This window comes from Acomys russatus, chromosome 19 (genome assembly GCF_903995435.1).
Source record: "Acomys russatus chromosome 19, mAcoRus1.1, whole genome shotgun sequence".
Classification (NCBI taxonomy): Eukaryota; Metazoa; Chordata; class Mammalia; order Rodentia; family Muridae; genus Acomys; species Acomys russatus.
Window position 1 is genome coordinate 8,944,135 of NC_067155.1, and position 23,107 is coordinate 8,967,241.

Here is a 23,107-nt window from a genome sequence, read left to right on the forward strand (position 1 = left end):
TTTTTTCAGGACGATAAAACAAGCAATGGAACGGGAACAGTTGAAAGTGAAGGGGATTGTGGAAGCAAGGTGTCTGTACACCACCGTGTTAAAGGTTAAACCATGCTAAGGCAGGGGTCGGTTTGGTTAATGGGACACAATCTAGCCTCGCCTACAGAGGGAGGTTCAGTGAAGGACTGTGTAGATCACGTTGGCCTGTTGGCATGTCTGTGAGCGATCGCCTTCATTATAGTAACTCAAGTGAGAAGACCTGTGCATTATGGGCGGCACCATACCCCACGCAGGGAATTCTGGATTGTGCAAGAGTGGAGAAAGGGCATGAGAGAGATGGCTCGGCACTGGAGAGCGCGTGTTATTCTTGCAGAGGACCAAGGTTCAGTGTCTCGTACCCACATGGTGGCTAGTGACAGAAACTCCAGTTCTAGAGGATGTGAATCTTCTGGTCTCCAAGGCCACTGCATGCACACAGGGCAGAGGCACGCACACAGGTAAAAAACACCCATGCTTGTAAAAATCTAAGAGTGCAGTGAGCAGACCACATACGCTGGTTCACTGGCTTCTGCCCTTTCCTGTGGATGTAATGTGGTCAGCCACTTAATGGTCACTTCAAGTTCCTGCCACCCTGCCTGCCTGCAATGAGGCACTGCATCATGAGACAATGAAACCTTTACTCCCTTAAGTTGCTTTTGTCAAAGTATTTTATCACAGCAATGGTGGGGAGAAACCCAAAATGTAGGGTAAATATATATGTATATATATATACCTATTTTTACATATGTGTATGTATGTGTGCTCACATATGTGTATATATAGGTATGTATGTGTATATATGTACACACATTAATAAAGCAATGATTAAAAATTTAAAATACAAACAAAACAGATATATAAGATGGAATTCTAAAAATTGTTCATGTAAATCCACAGGAATAATATTGATGATAGAAACAACACAAACTCATATCATAAACGGCAACCTTAAACGCTATGACATGTCAATGTTTTGGGTTTTCAAGACAGGGGTTTGTCTGTGTAGCAGAGCACTGGCTGACCTGGACTCGCTTTGTAGACTAGACTGTCCTTGAACTCAAGGAGACCACCTGCCTCCTGCCTCTGCGTCTCAGAGTGCTGGGATTAGAGGCGTGCGCTACCGCACCTGGCAGGATGATGTGTAAAAATGATGAGAAAGGGACAGTGAGATGATTCAGGAGGCACAACCCACCTTCTGCGAGGCCTGATGACCTGATTCTGGTCCCCACAAGAGGAAAGGAAAGAACTGATCCTCTCAAGCGCTCCCCTTCGATCACCACATGCACGCCATAGTGCATGCATAGGCAAACACACGGAATAGAACGGTTTTTTTTTTTTTTTTAAAAGATGAAAAATGTAAGGCATCACCTAAAAACGCAAGGGTCGCTGAACGCCTTCTCAGAGCTATCCTGCAGAGCTGAGAGCATTTAAGGGGACACAAAAGGACATGCGAAATGTGGAGACACACCGGGAAGTCTTAGCAAACGTACAAGTCTATGTATCAAACACAGAACAGGGATTGTATGAAAGAAAACCAATGGAAGCCAGGCAGTGGTGGCGCACGCCTTTAATCCCAGCACTCGGGAGGCAGAGGCAGGCGGATCGCTGTGAGTTCAAGGCCAACCTGGTCTACAAAGGGAGCCAGAGAAACCTTGTCTCGAAAAAGAAAGAAAGAAAGAAAGAAAACCAGTGGAACTTGTAAGCAGGGACAGATTAGTCCATACATTTTTCACAAACTGACAGACCATCACCACGAACATAAAATGTCAGAGCAGTACAACAGACAGCCACGTGGCCACTCACAGAAATTCCACCAGTGACCATACAACACACATGCTTTGCAAGCAGCGCTACAGAGGAGACCAAACCCCAGGCTGGGGGAAGTGGTAGTGGTGGGGGGCAGTAGGGGGGGGGGAGTGATGGTGCGGGGGCGGGTGTGTGTGTGTGTGTGTGTGGTGGTGAGGGAGGGGGAGGTTCTAACACAGCAAAGCAGAATAACAACAAACAGCAAGAAATACTCCGACCCCCAGAAACTGAACAACACATCCCTAGGTAGCCTGAGTTAAGAGGAGAAAATCAGGACGCTTCAGAGGTGAACGCAATAGAGTTAAGGCACAGTGAACTTGGATGGCGGTAACAATATTGTGACATTATTAACTTTCTTTAACAATACTGTGCTATTGGTTTTTGTTGTTGTTTGTTTGTTTTTGTTTTGTTTTGGGTTTTTTGTTTTGTTTTGTTTTTTGGCTTTTCGAGACAGGGTCTCTGTGTGTGTGATATTGTTAATATCATCTTACATTAGAAAAAAAAATGTCCAAATCAAGTCTAAACCCCATACTCCAGAAATGTCTAAAAGCCAAGCACAGCAAATCAAGTAAAAGAAAGAATAGAACACAGACCAAAGCAAGAATCAATAAAACTGGGAACAGACAAAGGAAGGTGGTGGTGAGGTTATCAATCCGGGGAGAAGATTCAAATTAATTTGAATTGACCAAGAAAATAAACAAATGTTTTACTTAAAAAAAAAAAAAAAAAACATTGAATGACTATATTTCCAAAATGAGGACTAAAGCTACATTTGAGTATAGATCCGGCGGAGATGGAAGGATAGTAGGAAAACAGGTTAGGGCCAGTAATTCCAGCACTTGGGAGGCAGAAGCTGGTGGATCTCTGGGAGCTCCAGGCTAGCCTGGACTACACAGTTCCTGGACAGCCAGAGCTACATACTGAGACCCTACCCAGAAACAAAACAAAACAAAACAAAACAGACAAACTGCAGGATGATGGTTGCTCCATAAACAATACTCACTTAGCTTTGCGTTGGTTTGACTACTCGCTTGAAAAAATTAACAGATTTCCCCTTTTCTTTTTTTTTCCCCCCCCTGAGACAGGGTCTCTCTGGGTAGCCTTGGCTGTCCTGGACTCGCTTTGTAGACCAGGCTGGCCTCGAACTCACAGCAATCTGCCTGCCTCTGCTTCCTGAGTGCTGGGATTAAAGGCTTGCGCCACCACGCCCGGCTTCCCCTCTTTCATAAGGCTTTTTTCTCTAGGATAATTTCTCTTTGTGTGAGACACATTTAAGAGATACCACCAAATGGCCCCTGTCCTGTGGCACTCACGAAGCCTTTATCCCATATGTGCTCTCTGATGCCGTCCAAGGTTAGAACTATCTGCGTAGGCTTTTCCACACTCTGCGCAGACGTAAGGCTTTTCTCCGGTGTGAACTCGGCGGTGAATGACGAGGCTAGAATTTCGACTGAAGAATTTCCCGCACTCACTACACATATAGGGCTTTGCTCCAGTGTGAAGTCTTTGATGGAAAGCGAGGCTGGAGCTGTGACCAAAGCATCGCGCGCATTCACTGCACTTGTAAGGCTTGGCTCCTGAGTGAATTCTCTGATGTTCAAAATTTCCCACACTCGCTGCATCCGTAGGGCCTTTCCCCGGTGTGGATTTTCTGGTGACTCGCAAGCGTGTCTCTCCGGTTGAAGGCCTTCCCACACTGACCACACTCATAAGGCCTTGTGCCAGTGTGAGTTACCTGGTGCCTAACCAGGGTTTCTTTGGAGCCAAAGGCTTTCCCGCACTTGCTACAGACGTAGGTCCGAGCTCCGGAATGGGACCTCTGATGTCTTAGAAGGCTGGGTCTACGACTAAAGAATTTCTGACATTCAGTACATTGGTAAGGCCTGCTTCCGGTGCTTCCGGTATGAGTTCTCCGGTGCCGAAGACGGTGGGAACGTTGACTAAAGAACTTCCCACATTCACTGTACTGATAAGGTCTTTCCCCAGTGTGGAATCTTTGATGCTGGGCGAGTGTGTCTTTACGGATGAAGGCTTTGGCACATCCCCTGCACTTAAAAGGTCTCTCCCCCGCGGGAACTTTCTGGTGCTGGATCAGTTTGCCTTGGCGGGGGAAGATCTTGCCACACTCGGGACATGCGGGGTGTCTTTTCCGAGTGTGAAATTTCTGGTGCCTCCTCAGATGGGATTGGTGGATGAAGGCCTTCCCACACTCCTTACACGCAGGAGATGTCTCTCTAGTGTGGATGTTTCTGTGGCTGAGAAGAGCTGAGATCTTGGACGCATGTCCACCTGGATGGCGACTCAAGGGTTTCCCCTCAGGAAGAGGTGGCAGATTGTGAAGAGGAGTAAAGGTGTCCAGGGAGGCGTGCCCATTACCCGTGCCTTTGAGCGTCACCCCGTTACTCTCTTCCTGGTGTTTCCCAAGAGTGGGAGAGGCGTGTGGGAGAGGCTCCAGGCGCTCGGTTTTTTCGTGTAGATTTACCTCACCGTGTGCTGTGTGTTGTGTCTGGCGCGAGTGCGGGCTGGAGCTGCTCAGCAGACCCGTCTCTTCTTCTCTGCGTGGCAACGGTGTCTCTAACACATGAAGGGCACTCTTCAGGAGTGGGTCCTCTCCTCCCTCACCCCATCCACAGAGATGTTGCTTGTGAGGCTGCGAAGGCTCTGTGGCGAGCAAGAAGCCCCTCCCGTGGAGCCCGCCTCCGTGCTGCTCAGGGCAGGAGCCACCGTGTCCCACCAGGTGCAAAATGATCTTCAGGAGTGGGTCCGACTCCTCACGAGGGCGTGCTTTTTGCATTGGGAGACTTGATTCGGCAGTTCCGGTCCGTGGTGTTCCTTGGACAGCGACACAGTGTGGTTCCTTGCTATCTTCTTCACTCCGGTGACCTAAAGGCAGAGAAAGCGAAGAAGCTGTCCCCGCATCCTAATGACAGCCTAGCGGGTTATCAGGGTTGTTTGAGGAGCGAGGGTCAGTGTACGAGCCGGTAGTTAGTACTGGGCATTGAAAGGTTATAGAATGGGGAAATTTTAACACTGAGTAGCGGTCTAATAACGGTAAGTGGGTACAGAAAAAAGGGGAAATCACTAATTCTCATGGGGGGGGGAGGGGGCTACGAAATGGTCTTAGCAGGATGTAGGCTTGCTCCGTAGAAGGGTGACTCCACTCAATGAAAACCTGGCTCCAAACAAAAGTTTTCTCAAATACCCAAAGCTCTTTCCCATTAAGGCAGGGTAGTGTTGTAAAACAATGTAGGTAAAAGAGTACCTGAGAGGCCGGGCGTGGTGGCGCACGCCTTTAATCCCAGCGCTCGGGAGGCAGAGGCGGGCAGATCGCTGTGAGTTCGAGGCCAGCCTGGTCTACAAAGTGAGTCCAGGACAGCCAAGGCTACACAGAGAGACCTTGTCTCCAAAACAAAACAACAACAAAAACAAGTACCTGAGACACACAGAACAAAAAAGGGGGACAATAACTAAGGGATGCAGGGCAGAAGAGGGGGACAATTGGACAAAGAGCCAAGAATGAGGAAGAAAGAACAGAAGTCATATAATACGCTGCAATGGCAGGAAATAAGGCTAAGGTTTGATCTGAATCCAGCTCCAGTGACACGACCTGCAGCTCTGAGCCTTGTGGGTGGAACCTTCTCCAGGCCTATCCCGCTGTGACTCAGGTAACAGGTACCCTGCCACACTGTCTTTCTCCAAATAAGCAAATACATGGGGTTTTTAAGAAAAAAAAAGAGAAACCCTGTCTCGAAAAACCAAAACAAACAAACAAACAAAACAAAACAAAACAAAACAAAAAACCAACTAGAAGAAGAACAGAAGTACCTGACCCAGGCAGATCCACATCATAAAAAACCAAACCACCAGAGAGTGTAAAAGAACTCCCATGAGGGATTTTTTTGGGGGGGGGGTACAGGTACAGGACCACCACAAGCAGTTGACCGTCTTAGTGAACCCAATTCTGGGTGTAGAGTCCTGGAAAAAAATGTATTCCTAGTTTATGAAAATTGGCCACAAGCTTTTGAGGCTTTTGAAGTAAGGGCAGCAAAATGGCTCAGCAGTTAAAGGCACTTTCTGTGAGGCCTAACAGCCTAGGCTCGAGCTCCAGGACCCACATGATAGGACAAAACAAAACAAAACTCTGTGGGGTATTCTCTGACTTCCACTTATTTGTTATTTTACGTACAGGCCACCACCTGCCCCCTCCCCCCCGGAAGAAAAATAAATCAAATTTTAAAAATGGGGCAGCCAAATCCAAGGTTTCACAAAATACAATTTACCAGTAACTTACTCACAGAAATATAGTCAAGGTTGAGGAATGCTCTGTGACATGGTCAGAGGGAGGCATTCACACAGCGCTCAGGACACAAGTGATCTCACACAGCATCTATCTGTTTTACGTCAAGAACGTCAGGCGCAGTTGTGTTGACGTAACACTCTGATGCTCTTAAAAGTTTGTGGTGCTCTTAAAAGCTATGTGGAAGGGGGCTGGAGAGATGGCTCAGTAGTTAAGAGCGCCGCTCTATCCAGAGGTCCTGAGTTCAATTCCCAGCAACCACATGGTGGCTGAAAACCACCTATAATGTGATCTGCTGCCCTCTTCTGCAGATAAAGCACTCATATACAATAAATAAATAAGTCTTTAAAAAAAAAAAAAGCTATGTGAAAGAATACCAGATCAGGGCTACTCTGTTCCACCCATGGTAGCTACGACCCAAGAAGGCATTAGTGGGATCAAGCTGGGTCCCCACATTCCAACCCTTGGCAATGACTCTTACAAGCTCACACACCTCCTCTACTATAATCTGCCCAGAGCCAGGGAGGGGGTGTTAGCACGCTGCTGACAGGGTCCACAAAAAGCTGTTTGTCCAGAATCTAAACAGTTCTCAACAAAGAAGGAAGAACATGCATGAAAGGAACAGAATAATTATACAGATGCTGAGAAAAATACATTAAAAAAATTATTTTATATGATTGCTGTGAGGGTGCCAGATACCCTGGAACTGGAGTCACAAACAGTTGTGAGCTACCACATCGATGCTGGGAATTGAACCCGGGTCCTCTGGAAGAGCAGAGTGCTCCCAACCACTGAGCCATCTCTGCAGCCAGAATGATCAATTCAAAACAAAACAAAATGCCAGGCGTGGTGACACACGCCTTTAATCCCAGCACTTGGGAGGGAGAGGCAGTCAGATCGCCACAAATTTGAGGCCAGCCTGTTCTACAAAGCGAGTCCAGGACAGTCAAGGCTACACAGAGAAACCCTGTCTCGAAACCGCGCCCCCGCCCCCAAACAAAACAACCCAGGATCGATGGTGTACATCTTTAATCCCAGAACTCAGGAAGCAGAGGCAGGAGGTTCTCTCAGTTCTAGGCCAGTGTGTTGTATAAAGTGAATTCCAGAACAGCCAAGGTTCCATAGAGAAACTCTGTATTGAAGGGGGAGGCGGGGGAGAGTATCTCCTTTGTTTGTATATGTGTGAGTATATGTGTGTCCACCATATGCATCTAGGTACTTGGCAAGGTCAGAAGAGAGTGTCAGGTCTGGAACTGGAATTCCAGGTGGTCGTGAACCACACCGGCTGTGGGTGCTAGAAACTGAACCCAGGCCCTCTGGAGAAAAATCAAGTGTTTTTTTCCCCTTTTTTTCCTCCAATAAGAGACTTGGAAACAAAAAGACTATTATGTTACCTACAGAAGGGACATGACCAGATATCTAAGATGTTAAAGTGAGCTTCATGACAGTATAGCATAAAAACAGGACAGGAAGGGCTCTATAGAGATGTAGAGTATCCCTGTGTGGGGGGCTGGAGAGATGGCTTAGAGGTTAAGAGCACTGTCTGCTCTTCTGAAGGTCCCGAGTTCAATTCCCAGCAACCACATGGTGGCTTACAACTACCTGTAATGAGATCTGGTGCTTTCTTGTGGTGGGCAGGCACACGTGTGGGTAGAATACTGTATAAATAATAAATAAATCTTAAAAAAAAAAAAAAAAAGAAAGAAAGAATCCCTGTGTGTCAAATACACACACACACACACACACACACACACACACACACACACACACACCCTGTCCCTGAGATATGAGCAAACACTGACCAAGTTGGTATGAAGTCCTGTGGACAGCAGCCTGAAGATGGAATTTCATGTTGGAGGTCATTCCCTCAGTTACCTGCTAGAACGGAAGTCACCTTCCATGTTCTGGGAAATCATGCTCCCTGTTCAACAACTACATCCTTGTGAGCAGATCCTTCCATGACGGCAGAGGTCTGTCTGACAGTTGGACCGAAACCCCTTGAGGCTCTTGAGCAAGCAGTGCCCACAATCCCGAGGGCACTAACACGGAGCGACAACCTTTCAATGTATTAAGCCATTGCATCTGGAGTCGGCCAGGTAGCAATGAGCCAGACACTTACCGAGTGTGGCCACCAGGGCAAAGTTCTCCAGCATCACTCGGAGGTACAGGAGCCTCTGAAGATCGTCAAGGAGTTCCCACTCCTCCCAGGAGAAGTTGATGAACACATCCTTGAAGGTCACACAGCCCTAGCATGACGAGGGAAGAGTTAGGCCCACCAGAAGCATCCCCCATAGGGCACACCCTTCGGTCTGTCTCACATATCTACATCCCTTATTCCCTCTCCTCCCCAAGCCATGGGGCCACTGATGCTCACTCTTTACCCAGGACGCTCACTCCAGTGTCCGGACCCCAGAAGAGCCAGGTCATGTGCAAAAAGGTATCATCTACACATAGGGTCTTAGGCTAGCGGGATGGCCTGCCTTGTATGGCTGATGACCTCAGTGAGTGCCCAAAACATGGAAAAATGAAAGAAAACCAACTCCACAAAATCTGGTCTCTGTCTCTGTCTCTGTCTCTGTCTCTGTCTCTGTCTCTGTCTCTCTCTCTCACACACACACACACACACACACACACACACACACACGGTGAAAATAATAACAAACAAACAAACAGAACCCCTCAGCTTTGCCTTCTCCTAGCCGCCAACAATACTAGGGAAGTTAAGATGATCAATTTCTAGATAGGCTCAGTGGACAAAGAAAGCCTCATGACCTGAGTTCAATCCCCGGAATCTGCATAAAGGCGGACAAGACCCTTTCTGGGGCATGCACGTGCCTTGGTACACATGGGTAGATGCACACTTACTTACATATACACAATTTGAAATGACTGTCGGGGCTAGAGAGATGGTTCGGTGCCTAAGACCCTGTACTGCTTGTGCAAAGTGTCTGAGTTCAGTTCCCAGCACCCACATCGCGAAGCTCACAGGCATCTAGATCGGGAAGGAGGGGGAGGGAATCTGACACCCTCTTCTGGCATCTGCACTTAAACATACACCCACACCCCACCCATTTGCACCCTGAGGCTAGGGGACTGCTGTGAAACCTGTGCCATGGCCTCTCCATCTCTCCACTAAATGTCCCAGGCTCCTCTCACCCTCAGGAGGGAAACTCAGCTCCTCAGGCTGCGGTTCTCTTCTGGAACTTGATGCCCTGCTCTCAGTTCCGATCAGACACAAGCACTTGAGCTTTCTGGAACTCTCCTAACTCCCTCTTACATCCAAGCACTGCTGCCTTTGAAAGCCCTCCATGTTTCACCCCTGCCTTAGCTAAGAAGGGGACCTGTAGTTCCCTGGACCGTCCACTGGGTGCCGATACTTAGGAGGATGGAGCAATGAAAGCAAGGCGTCCGGGACACACAAACCTCTGTGTGTGGGCGAGAAGCTGAGGGAACTTCTAATCACCTATGCGCAGTCCATCAGTGAAACCGCCAAGTTGGCAGGCAGCTCGGGGTTCACATATATACCCTCCCGTGGGGTACCTTCAGCCCGCTCGGTGCAGAAACGCCTACAAAGCTTTGGTGGCTGACTGGATCTAGGTAAGGCCAGGAGAGGAACTGCCAGCTGTCACACGAGAGTGGAGAAAGGTCCTGTGGTCTTGTTATCTTTCCTCTTAGATTCCGCCTGTGAGAAGTCATGTGGCTTGCAGACTCCTAAACCAGTGTGAATTTAGAGGACACAAGCTCAAACATCACAAGTATGGCGACGGAAACCCTGCTTTTTCCATCGGTGCCCTTGGCATAGGATTGTGGGTAATGTAGTTTCTTCCCTGTACCCAGCCATGTTGTGATTCCCGACTCCTTCCGGCCACCGTGGAAGGGAAGAAAGATAAAGAAAACAGTATTTCAGTCCACCGCCCTCACATTATGTGGAATTCACTCTAATTTATCTGGCCATTGGGGTTAATGCCAAGTCTCAGAAGCCGCCAGTACATGACTTATTCTATCTTCCTGCTTCTGGGGTCCAGGGAGAGCTGCTTTGCATCTACCAGTCTTGGGGCTGGAAGTGTTAGTTCTTCAAAACCTAATGGACTTCACTCTTGGGGCCTTTCTGTATCAGAGTGAAATGGCCCTCTATTTCATGAGATCCAAAATTGGGTATCTTAGTTGACAGAATCAGCATGATGTCTAGTTGCTTATGCCAGTTCTGAGGACATGGAGTTCGCTTAATGGCTAAGAACGCTTGCTCTTGGTGAAGACCCAAGTTTAATTCCCACCTCCCAGCAATACTAGAAGTTGCTCAACCACCTGAAAACTTCAAATCTGGGGGTTCCTGATGCCCTCTTCTGGCATCTGAAGGCATTGCACGCATGTGTACAGACCTACAGACAGAAAGACATAATTAAAAAAATAATCACTAAAAAGAAATCTTGAAAGCCAGGCATGCTGGGACATGACTTTAATCTCAGCAGGCAGGCAGATTGCTATGAATTTCAGTCTAGCCTGGTTTACACAGCAAGTGCCAGGCCTGATAGGACTGCAAAAAAGAAACAAAACAAAACAAAACAAAAACCCACAAACAACCAAACAACCAAAAACCTTCAATAAACAACCTTTACAAATTTAAGCTTTAGCGATAGGAAGTCCAATGTTACAAATATGACATGACCTGCCAATTTTATTAAGAAAAATAATTTAACTGAAGAAAATGGCGCTGATGGCATTAAAAGATACAAGTAAATAAAATGACTTATTGGCACTAGAGAGTTGGCTCAGTGGTGAAAAGCACTTTTTCTGCAAAGAATCCAAATTTGATTGCCAGCAGCCACATGCAAACTCACCACTTTCATAGGCACCAGACATGCATGTGACACAGATATGCATGCAAATTAAGCACTCAGACATACAAAAAAACCCAAAACAAAACAAATAAAAAAACAAATAAAAACATTTTAAAATACACGTATTTATATAAAGGCAAAAAAAAAAAAAAAAAAATTCCAGTGTTTTTCTTCGCCCATTGGCTCCGTATCTGTCATAGTTACTGACAGTGCCCTGTTTGTGGTAGGTAGAAAAGAGGGACTTGTAAACCTTACAGAAAATAAGGACACACTCATAGGTCTTCTCCTCAGTGTGGCCGCTAAAGTGGGTCAGATGAATCCTTTCTTCCTTCAAACGTTTGTGTCAGGAAATCGTATCACAGGCATAGGAAGCAAAGCCGAGACAAGGCATGATATGTCAGTGTGAAGGGCAGGAGCCTTCTATGCAGGAGCTTTAGAAAGTAGCAGACAAAGAACACAAACTGGGTTGTGACAAGTTCTGTCTGGGACTTCACAGGAATGACAAAATAGTGATAATGACGACCGAACCAAGACCAATAATGTTAAGCACAGTAATTCTTGCGGTTTGTTGTTGTTATTTTATTTTTATTTTGTTTTATTGTTTTTTGGAGACAGCCTTTCTCTGTGTAGCCTTGGCTATCTGGACTTGCTTTGTAGGCGAGGCTGGTCTCTTGAAATCACAGAGATCTGCCTGCCTCTGCCTCCCAGGTGCCCGGATTAAAGATATACACCACCATGCCCATCTCGAGAAAAGCAATTCTTGAGCATTGTTGGTCCAGCTTGTTTCCTGCCCAAGTAGAAAACTTCACAGGTCCTCGGTTCTCGAGTCAGTCTCCTACAGTTTCAATCCAGGCTCCTGAAACTACCACTGGTTCCAGGCCACAGAACAGCCTGGGGAGCTGAACTGTGACAGCAAGGCAGAATGTTGCAAACGTTTTGAGCCTGAAATCTATAACATCTGTGCCAAGTTACAGCTACGTTTTCTCACCAGTCAGGATTTAGGGATGGGGGACTTCCTGCGGAACACATCTTTGTGGTATATTTATCCTGTTCCCATGGGTTGGGTTATTGAAATGTGGTAAGGTGACTTGCCTTAGCATTTATGTCTCAACTTGCCAACCATGTTGTCAGTTACTCAGAGAAGTCTTAGGAGCTTACATTTTATTTGACCCCTATTCAAAATGAAAGTTTTATTCAAAATGGCTTCAGTTTGGTTCCTTCTTACAAAACAAACGAAAAGTTCCACTTTTACACCTACCTTGTAAAGACTTTTGGGGGAGTATTTTTGTTTCTTTTTATTTGTCATTTCACCTCCTCCTACCCCCACCCCCCATCTCCCAAACAGGATCTCGGTTTTTGTTTTTGTTTTTTGTAGTTCTGGCTGTCCTGATAATCATTATGTAAACCAGGCTGGTTTCCAGTTTACACAAAGATCTTCCTGCCTCCGCCTCCCTAATGCTGGGATCAAAGGACTGTACTCCACTACAACTGGCCAATCTAAGTGTTTAATCTTCCCTACCTGGTAAAATTTGGGCACCAAGGCTCACAGCTTTCTTCTAGGAATTTGATGGCCTGGAGCACCCACCTGGAACACCCACCTGGAGTACCCACCGACTTTTTCCTCTTCCTCTACTCCCTGTTTTTTTCAGACTAGCCAAGGTTGTGAGGTCCCACCCAGCCCCTGGGAAGAACCACAACCGTCACCTGAGTGAGAATAAACACTGTGTTGACTTTTCCAAGCCTAGAACTCAGAGACATCCTCCAGCCTCTGTCTCCCCACTGTTGGGATTAAAGGCGTGCCCCCACTTCAACTCAGCTAAGAGATATATCTTAAGAGTGTTAAACTGTGCTTCAGGCAAAATGGCTATAGCCTTTCATTTTTAATGTTTATTGCTTGAGGGTTTTCTTTTTTGTTTTTGTTTTTGTTTTTTTTTTTTGACAGTGTCTCATTCTGGAGACTAGGTTGGCCTGGATTTCACTATGGAGCCAAGGTCTTGTCATGTAGCCTATGGACACCTCCTGAATGCTGGCATTGTAGGGACACCAAACTACACTTGGTGGCTTCATTTTCCTCTGGGTACAGAGTCTTACTATGTGGCCCCAGCTGGCCTGGAATTCAAAGATCCAGCTGTTTCTGCTTTGTTTGTTTGTTTGTTTTTTGTTTTTTCTAGACAGGGTTTCTCTATGTGGCCTTGCCTGACCTAGACTCACTTTGTACACCAGACTAGCCTCAAACTCACAGCGATCCACCTGCCTCTGCCTCCCGAGTGCTTGGATTAAAGGCTTGCACTACTGGCTGGAGAGCTGGTCCAGTTTCTTGAGGAACCAGGTTCAATTCCCAGCACCCACTAAGAAAAGAGAAAAAACAAAACAAAACCAAAAGTTGTACATACTGGCATTTTAGCCAGGCATGCTGTACACATCTGTAATCCCTGTACTCAGGGAGGCAGAGGCAGGCAGATCTCTGTGAGTTCAAGGCCAGCCTGGTCCACAAAGCAAGTCCAGGACAGCCAAGGCTACACAAACAAACCCTGTCTCAACAAAACAAAACACAAACAAACAAAAATGCTTGTACCACCATGCCCAGCTTTATATTTGGCTTCCCCCCCCCCCCCCCCGCCGTGTGTGTTTGAATGTTTTACCTGCATGTGTATATGTGCATCAAGCCCACAGAAGCCAGTTGAATTGCTGATAGCCACTGTGCAGATGCTGGAAACCAGACCCAGTACTCTGGAAGAGCAACCAGTACTCTCATCACTGAGCTATCTCAGCAGAGATGAGAAACTGGGTGCTCTACAGGACCCCTGACTTCTACACATATACCATCGCTCCTCCTTTCATTTAGTACTTATTCTGTATGTGTGGGAGCACGGGTGTGCCTCCGCCCATGAGTGGAAGCGCGGGGACTGAGTTTGTGATCCCCAGGCACACACTAGTGCATCTGTGATCTTCCCACCGGGTCACTGTGTTTCATTGACCAGGCAGCCCAGGCAAATCGGTGAGTCTCATGTTCAGTTCAGAGACCCACCAGCTCACACCATGACATGGAGAGCAACGAAGGGAAGACACCTGCTGTGGACCCCTGGCCTCCGCCCACACCACACACACAGGACAAATGACATACCAAATGACATACTAACTGAAAGATTAACATGAAATCAATCAGCTTTAATTAGCATCTTAAAGGAGAAAAACAAGCGAACCAGATGCAGAAACAGACAGAGCCCTGGAGAGCTCCCTGGAGAAACACATAGGAATAGAGGCAGATTATGCTCACATTTTTTTTTTTTTTTCCCGAGACAGGGTTTTTCTGTGTAGCCTTGGCCGCCCTGGACTCCCTTTGTAGACCAGGCTGGCCTCAAACTCACAGCGATCCGCCTGCCTCTGCCTCCCAAGTGCTAGGATTAAAGGCGTGCGTCACCACACCTGGCCTTCTGCTCACATTTTTATACAGGTGCATTTGGTCTAAATTTAGGATTCTGTGCTTACAAACGAAGGACTCTTACATCAACCCACTCTATTCTTTCAATCTGCAAATTCTGGCATGTGAAGGAATTGCACTCACAAATAAATGGCCTACACAGAGATATGCGTACTTCAAAATAATCGCTAAAAAATAACATTTGAATCCAGGTGTGCTGGTAGCTAAATTTAATCTCAGCAGGCAGGCGGATTGCTAGGAATTCCAATCCAGCCTGCTATACACAGCACGTCCCAAGCCAGGCAGGTCTGAAATGTAAGACCCTGTCTCATAAAAATCAAAATAAGAAACAAACAACAAAAACGTTGAGAGAAACATGTTTTAGAGAGTGTAGAGTCCCTAACTTAAAATTTTAAGCTTTAGTGATACCAACAGTAGTGGCACACATGCGACTTGTCTTGTCAATCTTATTAAGCAAAATAATTTAACTGAAGGAATAACTCTGATGCCATTAAAAAAAAAAAAAAAAAAAAAAAAACTAAATAAAAGGCCTAATAGGGGCTGGAGAGTAGGCTCAGTGGTGAAGACCAGTTGTTCTTGGAAAAGACCCAAGTTCAAGTCCCAGCAGCCACATGGCGGCTCACCACTTCCACAGTCACCAGGCCCAGGCATACATGCAAGCAAAGCACTCATACACACAAAGTAAATTAAAACTAACTAACTAAATAAATAAATAAATAAATAAATAAAATAAATTACTATAAAGCAGAAAAAAATGTTCAGCTGTTTTCCTTCGTCCATTGTCCACCATATCCGGCATAGTTACTGACCTTTCCCTGTTGACAGTAGGTAGAAAAGAGAGTCTTGTAAACCTTACAGATAAAGGTGCGAGTGCCCTCCAAGACTCTACTCAGGTATCATTGCATAAAACATGAAAAAGGTATGCACACAAAAGCATTAAAACAGGTATGTCATGCAAATCATCATTAAGAGTTCAAATTTCAAGCTGGGCGGTGGTGGCGCACGCCTTTAATCCCAGCACTCGGGAGGCAGAGGCAGGTGGATTACTGTGAGATCGAGGCCAGCCTGGTCTACAAAGTGAGTCCAGGACAGCCAAGGCTAACACAGAGAAACCCTGTCTTGAAAAAAAAAAAGAAAGAAAGAAAGAAAGAAAAAGAGGGATGGAGAGACAGCTCAGTGGTTAAGAGCACTGTCTGCTCTTCCAGAGGTCCTGAGTTCATTTCCCAGCAACCACATGGTGGCTCACAACCATCTATAATGTAATCCTATGCCCTCTTCTGGACTGTAGTTGTACAAGCAGGCAGAGCACTTTATACATAATAAATAAATACATAAATAAATAAATATTTTTTTAAAAAGAAAAAGAAAAAACAAAAACAAAAAACCAAGAGTGTGAATTTCCTAAGGTTCGAGGTATTGTATGACCACAATTCCTTGGAAATTTAGATGATGCCTATGGCAGTATCCATCACAAAAAACAAGGACTTGGAGCTCCATCCTCAGGCCCCAGCAACATCCAGGTTAGAGGCCTCCTGCAAGGGCCCTGCAAGGAACATTCAGGTCTCCCTGGGGCACAGTTGACAGAGCAGAGCAGTGCCTTTTTCCCTGAGCTCATTGACAGGCTAATGGATCAGCCTGCCTCCAGGAGGTTACCTGTTTGCCTCAGGAACTTTCAGCCAACTCCGGGGACAACCAGATAGTAATCACCAGTGTAAACATACAATCAACAAGAGGCAAGGCAATATGACATCACAGGAGCCCAGCTGCCCTACTACAACAAACCCTAGATAGTCAAACACAACGGACACAGAAGAAGATAACCTTAAGTCCCATCTCAATAAGATGATAGAGGTCTTTAAAGAGGAAGTGATGCACACCTTTAATCCCAGCACTTAGGAGGCAGAGGCAGGTGGATCGCTATGAGTTCTTGGCCAGCCTGGTCTACAAAGGGAGTCCAGGACAGCCAAGGCTACACAGAGACACCCTGTCTCAAAAAACCAAACAAAACAACAAACAAACAAACAAAAACAACACAAAACAAACAAACAAACAAAAAAAGAGGAAATGAATACATCCATTAAAGTAATGCAGGAAAAACAATTGAACAGGTGAAGGAAATGAATAAATCTGTTCAAAACCTGAAAGTGGAAATAAACACCATAAAGAAAAACAAACCATGGGAATCTCAGAAACGGAAAACAAACAGAAACTGCAGACACAGAGATCACCAACAGAATACAAGAGATAGAAGAGAAAATCTCAGGCACTGTCAATATGAATGAAGAAATTGTTAACATCACTTAAAGAAAATGTTAAATCTAAAAAGTTCCTGACACAAAACATCCAAGAAATCAGGGACACCGTGAAAAGACAAAACCTAAGAATAATAGAAATAGAAGAAAGAGAAGATTCCCGGCTTCCAAAATCATACAAGAAAAATTCCAAAACCTAAATAAAGGGATGCCTATAAATGTACATGAAGCTTACAGAACACCAAATAGATTGTACCAGAAAAGAATATTATCCTCACACATAATAACCAAAACACTGAATCTACAGAACAATGACAGAATATTAAAAGCTGCAGTGGGGGAGGGGGGAGATGGAAAGCTAAGTAACATATAAAGGCAGACCTATCGGAATCACACCTGATGTCTCAACAGAGTCTCTAAAAACCAGAAGGGCCTGGGAAGATGTCTTTCAGACCCTAAGAGATCAGAGCTGTCAGTCCAGACAACTATACCCAGCAAAACTTTGAATCACCCTAGATATAGAAAACAAGATTTTCCATGACAAACCAAATTTAAGCAATATATATCAACAAATACAGCCCTAGAGAGGATACCAAGGAAAACTGCAACCCAAGGAGGTTAACTACAACTAAGAAAACACAGGAAACAAATAACTCCACTCAGCAAAATAAAATGACCGAAGCATACACACACAGAGACACACAGACACACAGACACACACACACACACACACACACACACACACAGATACACACAGTACCACTATCAACATAAAAATAACAGGAAACAATAGTCATTGGTTATTAATATCTATCGACATCAATGGACTCAATTCCCCAATTTAAAAAAACACAAGCTAACTGAATGAATCCATAAACAGGATCTATCATTTTGCTGCCTACAAGAAACTCACTTCAGCAACAAAAGTAGACATTACTCAGGGTAAAGGGCTGGAATATGTATTAAAACAGGCACTCAACCAAAATTAATTAAAAGAGATGAGGAAGGACACTATGAAGTGTAATCACTAAAAGGATATCTCAATTCTGAATATCTATGCTCCAAATACAAAGTCACCCACAATTGTAAAAGAAACATTGCTAAAGCTTAAACCACACATCGGCTAGGTCTTGGTAGGGGTTCGAAGTTTACTGCCTATATTCTCCTTGGCTGGTGCCTTAGTTTGAGGAGGACCCCAGGACCCAGATCTGCCTTCATAAAATTCTTCTTGTATGTTTCCAGGACCCTGTGGATCCTACTATTTCCCCATTCTTCCAAGCTACTCTCGCCTAAAGTCTCAATAGGATGTCCTCTCCTCTGACCCACTTTCTTGGTAAGTAAAGTTTTTCATGGGACGTATCCCTTGGTTAGGTCCTAATTTAAAAGGCTGTACTCATCAAAATTAGAAAATCTAAATGAAACTGATGTTTTTCTTGGTAGATTCCCATGTACCAAAGATAAATGAAGATCAGGTAAGAAATTTAAATAATCCTATAACCCCTAAGGTTATAGAAGCAGCCATCAAAATTGCTGGCCAGGATGTGGAGATCTCCTTTGTACTATCTTTCCATCCCCCCCGAATAATTTAAATATCTATACCCCATCATCCCCTTTAATAATTTGAATGGCTGTGTTCTAGCAAACGTCCTTTAACTCTACAAGGAAAATTTCCCCCAACTTCTGCTCCGTTTACTCATTAAAATCTAACACACTCTTAAGCATCATCATAAATTACCACAAAGTGAAAATGATTTGCTCTGGGGATAAAATCTTTTTTTTTTTCCCTGTCAGTAGAGGTTTTCTGGCACCCCCATAAGGACATAATCAATAACACCGCAGATGACATAGTAATGGACTCTCTGGGGCATGTCAAGCCCAAGCACAGTCCCTTTATGAGGTCTGGTGTCTGGCTGCACTCAGTGATGTGCACAGCACTTCCTGGACAATATGGGAGAGGTAGGCATTTCTTTCTATCCTGTCTGAGAAAATAGATGCCCAGAGGAGTTCTTCAAAGGGAGGGGAAATCGGAGCTCCTGTTTCTGCAGCAACTGTTCAGGAGTTGGCCTTCATCCCTGATGGGACTGGGCAGGTGAGATTCCCTGTAACCGTAGATTTCTGTTTGAAGGTCTCTTCTCCCTCCCACAATCCACAGTATCCTTTGAAGCCATCGGTAATCGTTAAAACAGCTCCATTTCTGTCTCAGGGATGTACTTAATTATGTCAAGGATGTGCAACGACAGGTTTTTTTAGCTGTTGGATGGAGTTGATTGTTCCCATGGAAAAAACAAAACAAACCAAGTAAGTTGCAGACTAAACAGGAGCTTTCAAAAACTGAGTCTCAAATAACCCTGTGTGTGTGAAGACTTTCATGGTGACAGTGTTAATGTTTTTGTTGTTGTTGTTTTGTGGGTAACAAAATCTGGAGATGAATCAGGTGTGCGTCCAGCACCAGATTCCTTAGAAAAACAGATAAAACTCAGAAAATTAAGAATCAATGAAATGCTTGGGTCCCTTGGACTTTTTTTCTCCGCTACATGGTAAATGTGTAAATCAAGGCTTTTCTGTGTAAACAGAAAACTAGTGACTTTTTCAAAAATATTTTGGATTCTATCACGACGATGAGTAGTTTAAAAATATATCAAACCTAGATGGCTTATTTGGCGGAGGCTGGGGCACAAACTTCAATCACATTCTTCGGTAAAGTATAAAATCTTAAATTATATCATATTTTAAAAAATATTTATTTAGGGCTGGAGAGATGGCTCAGAGGTTAAGATCATTGGCTGTTCTTCCAAAGGCCATGAGTTCAATTCCCAGCAACCACATGGTGGCTCACAACCATCTATAATGAGATCTGGTGGTCTCTTCTGGAGTGCAGGTATACATGCAGGCAGAGCACTGTATACCTAATAAATCTTAAAAAATATTTATTTATTTATTTATGTTGATAGTATGTGCATTGGTGTTTTGCCTTCATGCATAACTGTCAAGGTACTGGATCCCCTAGAATAGGAGTAACAGAGAGTTGCGAGCTGCCATGTGGTTGCTGGGAATTGAACTTGGGTCTTCTGGAAGAGCAGGCAGTGCATTTAACTGTTGAACCATCTCTCCAATCCTGTATTTTATATATATACATACATATATATATATATATATATTTCTGTTTTGCTTTTCAAAAGTTTATTTATTTTCAACTTATTTACTTTACATCCCTATTGTAGCCTCCTCCCTCGTCTCCTCCCTGTCTCACCTTCCCTCCTTCTTCCCACTTCCTCCCTTCCCCTAGTCCTCAGAAAGAGGAAGCACTTCTCACCTACCATCCGACCCCAGCCTGTCAAGTCTCACTTGGACTGCCTGTATCCTCTTCCTCTGTGGCCTGGCAAGGCCTCCCTGCCAGGGGGAAGTGACCAATGAGTAGGCACCAGAGTCCATGTCAGAGGTAGCCTCTACTCCCCATATTATGGGGACCACAAGTAGACTGTGCTGCACATTGGCTACATCTAAGCGGAGGATCTAGGTCCTCTCCGTGCATGGTCCTTGCTTGGTCCATCAGTCTCTGCAGGTCCTCCTGGGCTCAGATTTGTTGCCTGTGCTGTTTTCCTTGTGGGGTTTCTGTCCCCCATCAGGTCCTTCTATCCCCCATCTCTTTCACAAGACTCCCCTATGCTCCGCCCTGAAGTTTGGCTATGAGTTTCAGCATCTGTTTCCATCATCCCCTGCTGGGTGGAATCTTTCAGAGGACCTCTATGGTAGGGTCCAGTCCTGTTCCCTCCCTTCAAGCACTTCCAGTGACTGTTCTATTTGCCGTGCTGGATGAGAATTAAGTTTTCTCTCTAGGGTCTTCCTTATTATTTAGCTTCTTTTGGGTCTATAGATTGTAGCTTTGTTATTCAGTATTATATAGCTAATATCCACTTATGAGTTGCATCACGTATGACTTTCTGGGTCTGGGTTACCTCCCTCAAGATGCTCTTTTCTTATTCCATCCATTTGCCTGAAAATTTTTCAAGATTTGTTTGTTTTTAATAGCTGCACGGTATTCCATTGTGTAAAGGTACCACAATCTCTTTATCCATTCTTCAGTTGAGGGACATCTAGGTTGTTTCCAGATTCTGGCTTTTACAAATAAAGCTGCTATGAACATAGTTGAGCAAAGGTCCTTGTTGTGTGGTGGAGCATCTTTTGGGTGTATGATCAGGAGTAACATCACTATTTCCAAGTTCCTGAGAAAGCTCCAGATTGACTTCCAAGGTGATTGTACTGGTTTGTACTCCCACCACCTGTATTGTATTTTTATGCGTATGACTGTTTTGCTTGCATGTGTGACTGGAAAAACATGGTGTTTGGTGCCACAAAGGCAAGTAGAGGGCATTAGATCCAGAGCCATTTCTATAACACCAAATTTCTATTTCTTAACATTGTTCTAACCTGAGGAAAAACTCTCGTCTGTTAATGTTAAATGTATAAATATGCAGAACCCATGCCGTGTTTGAAATGTGTGTCATGTTTTTGAGCACCTAAGGTAGAGTTGCATCACACACACACACACAATTCCATCACGAGGCAAGAGAAAGTCAATAAGTATAAATCAGATACTCTGGATTTATATCCATGCAGTGTTTTCCAGGCAAACTCGTGTAGTGTGCTAAAGTAGTGTTGCCCTTCTTGGGAAAAGAAGACTCCAAAAATCATTGAAAAGTCCAGACAATTGAGAAGACTGTTATAGACCAAACAGGTCAACAAGATCATTACTACACTGGCCAATGAAACTTTCTCCATTTTGTATCAGAATGAAGCCCTGAAAACGACAGCGGAAGTGGCTCTTCAGATCTTTTTGCTTTGCCAGCTTGGGGTTGGGACTGTGGCCAACATCCTTCTGTTTGTCCATAATTTCTCTCCTATCTTGACTGGCTCTCAACCGAGGCCCATACAGGTCCTTTTCACCAACTTAGCTGTGGCCAACGCCTTGATTCTCCTCATCTTGGCGTTCCCAAGCAATGTGACTGTTGTTGTCCCAAGGGAGCCCCCAACTGACCTCAAATGTAAACTTGGGTACTTCCTCCATGTGGTGGCTCGAAGCACCGACTTGTGCTCCATCTGTGTCTTAAGCATTTATCAGTTTATCACTCTTGTTCCTCCTAACTGGGGTAGAGTGATGCTCAGAGCACTAGCACCTAAGATTGTGAGTTATTCTTGTTACAGTTGTTGGCTGTTCGGTGTCTTAAATAATGCTTACATCCCAATGACCATCACTGGTCCACAGGATACAGGCAATGACACTGGTTCCCAAAGCAAGTGGGTCTGCTCCACCTCTGCTTTCAGTGTAGGCATGGGTGTCTTGCGGTGTACCCATGACACAGTGTTCATCAGCATCATGGTCTGGGCCTGTGTCTCCATGGTGATTCTTCTGAACAGACACCACCAGAGACTGCAGCACATTCATACCCCTAATAGGAACCACAGAGGCTATGCTGAGATCAGAGCAGCCCACACCATCTTGATGCTGGTGGTCACATTTGTGAGCATGTACATTCTAGACTGTATTAGTGCTTTCTTTCATGCTTTTTTTGTGGACTCTCGTCTCTGGTTTAGGCGTATCAATGTAGTTTTAGCTGCAAGCTTCCCTACCATTTCTCCCTTGCTGTTGATCATTAGGGATCCTAGGATTCTCTGGTCTGTGCTCTTCAGCTGATGAAAAAAAAAAAAAAATCACAGTCCAGATGACAAAAGCAGATGATAGCTTTGGTGACAAAAGCACATGCTTGCTTTGCTGACAGCCGCCAATATCCTATTTTATAAGAATACGTTGAAGATCTGCCTTTATGAACCAAGTATGGTGCCTCACTACTATTATCTCAGCACTATGGAGGTTGAGGTGGGTAGACTCCGATGCAATCTATGGCAGCCCATACTAAGAAAAGAAACCAAAAAAAAAAAAAAAAAAAAAAAAAAGTAAGAAAGCTAGTCGTCTCAAAAATTCTAATTATTTTAAGGAAGTAATTTCTTTATTATTGACGTGTTAGAGGATCAAATATACTCCAAAAGTCCATATGCTTTAGAGTGTCTTCTTCTGCTACTGTGGCTGTCCAAACCAAATTGTTCTTATCATTTGAAGAATTTCCAGAGACTTTTACCTCAGATCTATGAGTCTAATAAACCATATGCAATTGTCAGTTGGCCGATACAAGTTTCAGTTGAAAACAAGGATGTGTGCTTATCCTATAGCAGTATACGATACCCGATCAATAAACGATATGTTATCCTCCTTTTGTGTGTTATTTCCACATATACCACTCCCAAATGACGGCATGCTGACCATAAAGTGTGCCGTGCAACGGTAGCTTGGTCTTCACCATCCAGGCTCACTGCCTTTGCATTAGAAAGACTTGCTGCGGGTTAGAATGTCAGCGAAGGCACAAAAGCTTCATTTCTTGACTTTATC

The 23,107-nt window shown here is 44.7% G+C and overlaps 2 protein-coding genes across 2 annotated transcripts; one reads left to right on the forward strand and one right to left on the reverse strand.

Moving 5' to 3' along the window:
• Positions 1-3,134: 3,134 nt before the first annotated feature.
• Positions 3,135-8,560, reverse strand: LOC127203051 (zinc finger protein 304-like). Its single transcript, XM_051161865.1, is given in 4 exon segments — positions 3,135-3,436; positions 3,438-4,719; positions 8,253-8,379; positions 8,528-8,560. Coding segments are annotated over 4 exon segments (1,722 nt in total). The 3' UTR covers positions 3,135-3,156.
• A 44-nt stretch (positions 8,561-8,604) lies between these two features.
• On the forward strand, positions 8,605-22,357 carry LOC127203052 (vomeronasal type-1 receptor 4-like). The gene is made up of 3 exons (XM_051161866.1): positions 8,605-8,634; positions 9,809-9,943; positions 21,392-22,357. The coding sequence occupies exons 1-3, from the start codon at positions 8,605-8,607 to the stop codon at positions 22,355-22,357; spliced, it is 1,131 nt and encodes a 376-aa protein (XP_051017823.1).
• Positions 22,358-23,107: the final 750 nt, after the last annotated feature.

What these genes read in the sequence shown, in the direction of transcription:
- LOC127203052 (XM_051161866.1), top strand. Translation starts at nt 8,605, where the DNA reads ATGGCCTGCCTTGTATGGCTGATGACCTCA. An exon ending in TTGTATGGCTGATGACCTCA is followed by an intron (nt 8,635 to 9,808) that starts GTGAGTGCCCAA and finishes CTTTCCTCTTAG; the next exon opens with ATTCCGCCTGTGAGAAGTCA. An exon ending in CCCTTGGCATAGGATTGTGG is followed by an intron (nt 9,944 to 21,391) that starts GTAATGTAGTTT and finishes AGACTGTTATAG; the next exon opens with ACCAAACAGGTCAACAAGAT.